This window comes from Rhinichthys klamathensis, unplaced genomic scaffold (genome assembly GCF_029890125.1).
Source record: "Rhinichthys klamathensis goyatoka isolate OS25496 unplaced genomic scaffold, OSU_Roscu_1.1 h1tg000176l_1, whole genome shotgun sequence".
Classification (NCBI taxonomy): Eukaryota; Metazoa; Chordata; class Actinopteri; order Cypriniformes; family Leuciscidae; genus Rhinichthys; species Rhinichthys klamathensis.
Window position 1 is genome coordinate 4,538,110 of NW_026606705.1, and position 7,613 is coordinate 4,545,722.

Consider the following 7,613-nt stretch of genomic DNA (forward strand, 5'->3'; position numbering starts at 1 on the left):
CAAGTGTACATCGGATGTACACTCAAAATCAGAGAGGATTGTGTGTAAAAGTAGTGAACGAATGTAGGGAATGATGTCGTTCACTCAGAATTCGGACACCACTACAAAATGGCCGACACCCTAAATAGTGCACTATATAGTGGATAGGGAGCGATATCAGACACAGCTTCTGTCTTGTTTAAGCAAAAACATAAAGATGGATTTTATAAGTAAGCAATAAGGTACGAGAGGCTGTGCTGTATCGTGAATAAGTAACGGCTGAAGGGCGTTGTTAGGCACGACGCGAAGCGGAGTGCCTGCAACCCCTTCAGCCGTTACTTATTCACGATACAGCACTTGCCTCGAGTACCTTATTGCTTTTATAAAACGGTTACCACACAATATTAAAGAAAAAAAAAATTATTAGTGGAAATTTCATGGAAGTTAAATCAATAAAAGCATTAAAAGCATTCCTTCCGCTAGAAAAAAAATAGTCCCTGACCGTGAACAACAACGTTCCAATGTGTAATATGCATGAAAGCTCAAATAAAAACAACAAACCGTTCTCAAACTTGTCTCATTCTTTTTATTTTTTACAACACAATATTTGTGAAATTTCCTCACACAAATAGGCATAGCTTATCTCTCAGCATGAGAAAACGTTTACTTTTTTGTTTATTCCGTTGTTTTCTCTCTGCACTAAACTAAATATTTACATAGCCTATAAATAAAAACACAAGGGCACATATTTTGATAGATAACAGTTAGGTCTTTAATCTATTTTATTAATGTTATCAATTCAGTTATTAAAATGCTGCCTAACAAGAGATTCTTTTTTATTGTTGTTTATTTAAATTTATTTGAACATCTCCGTTAATTGTGCACGCATTAAATATTTGTCTCATTTCAATCGGCTCCACTGTGGTGATATTTAACGCGGTTCTCTTTAGTTGGGGCTCAGCACTGTCAGCAGTGTTTTCTGTTGCAGCAAGAATGTCGCTCCAGTGCTTTCTTTGTTTTAAGTTTGGCCTCCAGTAGCTCTGTAGTGAACTTTCACACTTATGTCCACTCACAGACATAATTTCCCTCGATTCGAGACCAGCATCGGACAATCTCTGCACCATGGTGCTGCGAAGGCAGTGATTTGTGTAAACCTTTGAGGTGCCTGCTGCTTTACAAATTCTCTGCAACATTGTTGCGAGGTAGTTCACACCCATAGGCTCTCTTGTGTACCTGCAACAGTCAAAAACGAGAAAAAACTTTAACACAACAAGATTTAACACAAATTATAAATAGCTAATATGATTTATGTGCCGCTGCGTGATCTACGTACCAAACACATTTAGAGAGGTTTTGCTTTTTGGGGTGAAGGTAAAAAGCAGGGGGGTTAGATGGCAGAAGAGAAACGTACTTCTCTAGAGAGGCAACGGGACAAAGCGGGTTCCCAGTTTGTTGGAACATGAAGCCACGCCTGCTCTCCTTATTTCTGTCATGTGGGTCCTTATGGTTTTTTGTGTCTTCATTGAAGCTCATTGTGACATACTTTACACCATTTTCGTTTGTTAAAATGCGGAATGAGTCTGGAATGAGTTCTCGGTTCCCCTCTTTTCCTCTACGTCCGAAGTGTAACTGCACGTCAAACCAGACTTTGTTAACGAGTCCTTCAGGTGTGTTAGGATTAAGCGCATCGGACAGTTTTATGGTGCTGAAATCTTTCGTAGAAATCGATGTGTGATGCTCCGTTTTATCACGACCCTCTCTTCTCATTGTCTTTACGACTCCAACGAAAACATTATTGGATGAGGTGAATTCGCTGTCTCTCATCAGACACCAGGACAAACTCAAAGGTGGATCATTCAGGAATCTGTTCACACCCGCACGTAACGCTACATAGCTACTGATCCCATATTTTTCGCCTTTGGAGCTTCTGACAGTTCCGTAGAAGTCACGGAGAAGTGCGTTGAGTTCCGTCTTGGTGATTTGTTTAAAATCAATGCTGCAACCCTTTTCACTACACCAGTCACCGAAGCATTTCACTGCCCATTGGGTTTGCTGCACGGTATTTTTTTCATTACGAGTCTTCTCGAATGTATCAATGTTACATTTCAGCACTTCAGCATGACGGTTCATATTTGTAGAAGTCTCTACAAATTGTTCCTCAAACCACTTATCCATCGTCATGCCACCTAATAAATCGAAATTTACTTTAAACATTTTAGCCTTTTTAATTCTTACGTTTTTTGTCTGTTTATGTTGATACGTGTGGTTGCTAAGGGTGTTGCTAAGGGCGCAGTGATAAATAGAACCGTTGGGTGAAGCGGTCATAGCCGTGTTTTATCGTGAATAAAGCACAGCTATTGACTAATCAGAATCAAGGATTGTAACTAACCGTTTTATAACTGGTAATAAAAACAAGGGAAAATCTAAAAATATAATTAAAATGTTAAATGATTTAAGAAGGAGTGGTGTAAGGCCAGCGATTAATTTTATAACATATTGGGACAACGTAACTGAAGGGGAGGAATCATTTACGGCCGTAGAGTTCGTCTGTAGGGACGGAAATTGCTTTTACAAGGCGTTGGATCAACGGCGACCTGATTCGGCAGAAAGTTTAGCAGGAGAAGACATGGCTGATCGAAGAATTCCGCGTAAAAGGGTACCACCCAATCGCCTAGTAGAGGAAAATGATGATGATACTGCCGGTTATTTATGTATTTTAAGTTCTATGCATATTATCATACGATTAGCAGCATATGTGTAGTAACAGTTAGGCCTAATTAGCAAATGCTCGTTGACAAGCTCGGTCAATTAGTGATTGGCAAGGCAATTTAAAGTTTATTAGCAAAACTGTGTCAATATTTCATTCAGCAAAATACAAATTGGTTATTTAAGTAATGAAGGTAGGCCTAACTGTTAATGAAATGTTTGAAATCAAGGAAAGGTCTGAATTGCACATTTGATTTGATTCTCCTCTAAACCCAAAAACCTGCTGCACTTTCCTAAACATCCGTGTTTAACGATGTAGGTGAAAATGTGATATTTTGAGTCAAAGGCTTGTTAATATTTTGTTAAAGGTAATTAAAAATGAATTTCCATTTGTTGGCATGTCTAGATTCAGATGTTTAATATAGGCCTAATTTAAGTTGGATGTCCATCATAGAGATAATCACCATATTTATAATGAAACCATCATATTTAACAATATGATATTAATCATGAAATATTAAGGGGTGTGACGGGACAGCTTTTCACCTCAACGAGAAATGTCATGTTTTAATGTCACCCCTTATATTTATAGTAACAACATTAATGGGATCTCCTTAATCAAAGCTTTCATATTCTTTAATTATTTATTTTTTTGTGTTATTAAACAAAAATACATTTCCTTGTAATTCCTTCTAAACACTCGAGTCATTACTGTATTACCATATTCTTGACTTAATTAATTAGGCTGTGGATCATGCATTATCTCACACCTTGGCAATAACATCGCCATTGGCTGGTAAATGTTCTAGTTTACTCACAAGACTAATATAGATAAAATATAGCTATTTAGATAGAGTGTTAAAGTGCAACAGTGTTTACAGTGTTTTTTTTATTATTATTATATATTCCATCAGGAGCATCAGCAACAGCACCAACTCAGCAGGTGTCCCTACACAAAAAATGAAGGAAGAAAATGCTTTTTTCAAAAGCTAAAATCAAGTTCCTTGAGGATAAATGCAAGGACATCGAAAGTGAGAGATTTCCTACGTAGCAGTCTGACCAATGGTACATTTCTGAATCTCTAAAAGCAACTATAACTTACAACCCCGTTATAAGTTATACTTAGTAATGTGTACTACAAATACTGTTAGCTCTTATCAGAAATTGTTTATGTTCCCCATTTTTAATTTGCTTTGAATAAATGTGTCTGCTAATAATTGCTACTGTACAGCATTTGGTCATAACACTTTCGCCTCTTGCACATTAAGAATAGCTTTGGACATGTCAAATCACTGCCATGAGGAATCTTCATCTCATACAAGTGTTTAAAAAGTGATATTAATTCATTTTTAACTGTGGAAAGTTTACAGAGTCTACATTATAACATATCCTGGCATAAAAGGGTACAGTGTACTGTACCTTCTTGTTGTTGTTTTAAAGTTAGATCTTGTGGTTTTTGTTAACAAAGGTAGCAGAATATTTACATTTAATAATGCCATCAAAGCTGGTAAAGGTGGAAGAAATTAAATGTAATCTTAATATGATGTATTCCTTATCAGCCTTGTCAGCAAAGGAAGACATGATGGGAGCTTCCTGCAAATCCAAATTGGATGATGCTGTATCACAGTCTTCCAGTACGGAAGATGACCTTCATACAGAAAGGGGAAAAAAGGCAAAAAGAAGAGGAAAAGCGCAGAGGAAAAGCGCAGAGGAAAAAAAACATTTCTAAATTCATCGTCCTCCTGTGTATCATCAACCTCATCCTCATCTCAATCCTCTTCATCCCCTGCACCCCGTAAATCCAGCAAAAAAAGAGGATAAAACCAAGAAAAGGAATGCAAACAAAAAGCAGAAATTCGAAATTTTAAATGTCCTTACAGTGATCGTTGTGTACAGTAGGGGTGTAATGGTTCAGATTACTCACGGTTCTGGTTTGTATCACGGTTTTAGGGTCACAGTTTCGGTACAGTTCGGTATGTGCCAGGTTCAGTAAAACATAGGAGAATTTAGGCTTTTTATTCGTTTCAATAACTAAATTAAATTAGTTGTTAAACTAAATTAATGGTCTGACTATTTAAGTGACTGTATTCTGCTTATAAATTAAGTATTACACTATTGATGCTGTTAAAGCTAAGTTTTCCGGCTGGCTTATATGCGTAAGTTCCGTGCATATGGTCAGTTGTCAAATAAAAACAAAGAATATAAAAACAAATAATCAAACTACAAGCAAGAGCACAAATGAATACAATAGAGCAAAGATACAAATAAAATAAGCAATGCTTTTCAGGTTAATCAGGTGTCTAACTGTAGTTGTTTTCTTTTTTTTTAAATGCATAAAACTGGGCTAAAAACAAAAAATGTGTTGTACCGGTCAAATCCAGAATGACAGCATTAGCAATGTGTGTGTGTGTGTGTGTGTGTGTGTGTGTGTGTGTGTGTGTGTGCAGGGCCGTGTGGGTTTTCTGTGGTGAAGTGCACGGGCAAAACTGATATGGGCTAACCCACTAGGGGCCCGTGTGGTGGCCCCAAAGTGTTTGCCCTTGCCCACACTGTCCCACAGAAAACCCACACTTACCCACAGTGGGCCCGCACTGGCATGTTTGCTGGGGAGTTACTCCACAAATTTCCAAAAACTGGGGATCCGATAAGACACATGTGTGACAGGTTGAGAATCTTTAATATTTTTTTTTTAAATTCTCATAGCAAACTACTTCAAGTTCATGGACTTCAAAAAGAATTTAAAAATTGGGTTGAGTAGTGTTGGAAAATTGTATGTTGTATCTGCTTTGTTAAGAAATGCACTAACTTGTCTGTACGGTAATCAGACATCGCAGTTTTTTAACTTGGATCCTCCACACATTCGTGACTATTTTTCATGAGGTAACACATACATGCCCAACTACACTGTGCTATGTAGGCCTATGTATATAAAATATATATATATATATATATATATATAACAGTATACAAACACAATATAAAAACAGAATTGTATTTAAAAAGAATGAGACGTTTTACAATAACAGATTTTTATTTTATTATTAACAAAAATATAGACTATATATATAGTTAGCTTACACAAACACACAATATACAAAGTATAGGCTACTAACAAAATGGTATTAAAAATATGCTATTTTAAGTTAGCAGATTTTATATTTTATCATTAATAGAAGGATTTATACATTTAAATGTTTTATAAATGAAATCACAAAGAAATGGTTTTAAATTGCAAAAGAATAAAATAATAATTTCTTTGATGAACTTTCAATGAGGCTAAGTAATGTTTGCCCTTGCTGTTGCTGAAGTAGTATAGTCTGCATTGCCTGCATTTGCTGGTGCTGTTGTTGCATTAGTTGCATCATGTCACTCATCTGCTTTTGTGACTGTTGTGCTGCCTTTGCTTGCTCTTCAACCTGTACTTTTTTTTCAATTCTAATTCCTTTTCCTTTAGATCCCTCTCAGTCTGGCTTTTCTCCCTCAAAAACTCAATGGTGTCATTCCCACTCCTTCTCCTATGTTTGTTGTTTGTCCAGTCCTCTCCCTCTTCACTAAGCCAGAGGTTCCCAAACTTTTTGCCCTGCTGACTCGCTATTTTTTCATTATCCATAGCTTGACACATGGCTATTGCTGCAGGGAGAATGAGGGTCTCGCCAATTGTGTGTGGCTTCTTAGATTTTGCAATGAGGTATGAAACTTCATAAGATGCAGCCTGGAGTTTGGCAGTTGTTGTAGTCTGTGTAGTCAATACTTGCTTTTGACCACCCAAATCTTGCTCTTTGCGATGGAAAAAATCGATTGTTTTATCAATGTGTGTTGGGTGTTTGGTGTGTAAATGTCTCTTCATTTTCCCCGGCTTCAAACTGTCATTTGGTAGTACCTCCGTACACATTACACATTGTGGACGTGCATCCCCATCAACCAGGAGACACGTAAATCCATACCGAATGTAATCGTCTTGATATCTCCTTCGCTTTGCTGAATTTAAAGCAACACCAAGTAACTTTTCCTCTGCGGTCGCCCTACAGGTTGGAAGCGGAATTGTCCATTACCGCTGTCGTAAATAATTTAGCCTACCGCAGCCTACTGTCGCACACACACTCGCTGTTTATCCAGCACCGGCTTTGGAATGAACGATGTCCACAGACAAGGTAGAGTATGTTGCATGATTTCATGAAAGTATGATGTATTGCTACACCAGAAACGAAAAAAAAAACAAAATAATGACTATTGTAACGCTTGATCTAAAGCAAGTCAAATTTGTAGTTTTCTTATGTCTCATTAGAACTACAGAAACTCGACCCGATCTGGCAATCTTACATAGCGTGGTTAAAGCAGATATAGGACCGCAAAGCAGAGGCATAAGTGCCTTTCACCCTGTTACGACTTGATGAACCACTGAAACGATTTTGGAAACATTATTTTAAGGTAAAAAAATCTTACTTAGTGTTGCTTTAAGTGGGCCTGCGAATGCTTGCGTTTCCCTCACACTTTCACTGGCAGCACTGTATCCCCCACCAGGCTATGCACAGTTCCCACTGGTCTTTCGATCTGCCTTGGAGGTTCTGCCTCCTCTAGCCTTAGCATGTCATTGTTAGATTTCGGTTCATCTGTGTTTGCTCCAGTTATTTTAAGTGTAGAGTCAAGGATTATATTTTTACGAATCAGCCAACGATTCATCTTATTTTCTACACTCTGAAAAGTTTTGCTAGCTGCTAGCGGTATTATTACCAGTTGAAACAGGATAGGGCCCATGGCCTCTATCAGCTTTTAAAACTGTGTCGCCCCCTAGTGGCAATTGAGGCAAAATAAAAAAAAATGGCAGGATAATTAACCAGAATAACCAAACATAATAATCCATGTATCATTCGTACAGTCGTCTTTTTAATTTAATATTGAAAGTAGAAAAATAAGAAAAGAGTTCCTTT

At 37.3% G+C, this 7,613-nt stretch overlaps 1 protein-coding gene across 2 annotated transcripts; it reads right to left on the reverse strand.

Moving 5' to 3' along the window:
- Positions 1 to 793: 793 nt before the first annotated feature.
- Positions 794 to 2,335, reverse strand: LOC130092454 (uncharacterized). Of its 2 annotated transcripts, XM_056260311.1 has the most exons (3): positions 2,240 to 2,335; positions 1,313 to 2,031; positions 794 to 1,212 (listed from the first exon to the last, which is right to left on the reverse strand). In XM_056260311.1, the coding sequence occupies exons 2-3, from the start codon at positions 1,801 to 1,803 to the stop codon at positions 816 to 818; spliced, it is 888 nt and encodes a 295-aa protein (XP_056116286.1). In that variant the 5' UTR covers positions 1,804 to 2,031; positions 2,240 to 2,335; the 3' UTR covers positions 794 to 815. The 2 variants fall into 2 exon arrangements, with proteins under 2 accessions (XP_056116286.1, XP_056116285.1); XM_056260310.1 differs by lacking the exon at positions 2,240 to 2,335 and having other exon boundaries at positions 1,313 to 2,215.
- Positions 2,336 to 7,613: the final 5,278 nt, after the last annotated feature.

Excerpts from the sequence above, each read along its gene's own strand:
- LOC130092454 (XM_056260310.1), bottom strand. The coding sequence starts at position 2,193 with ATGTTTAAAGTAAATTTCGATTTATTAGGTGGCATGACGATGGATAAG. Across the intron at positions 1,213-1,312 it reads AACCTCTCTAAATGTGTTTG|GTACACAAGAGAGCCTATGG; the intron begins GTACGTAGATCA and ends TGACTGTTGCAG.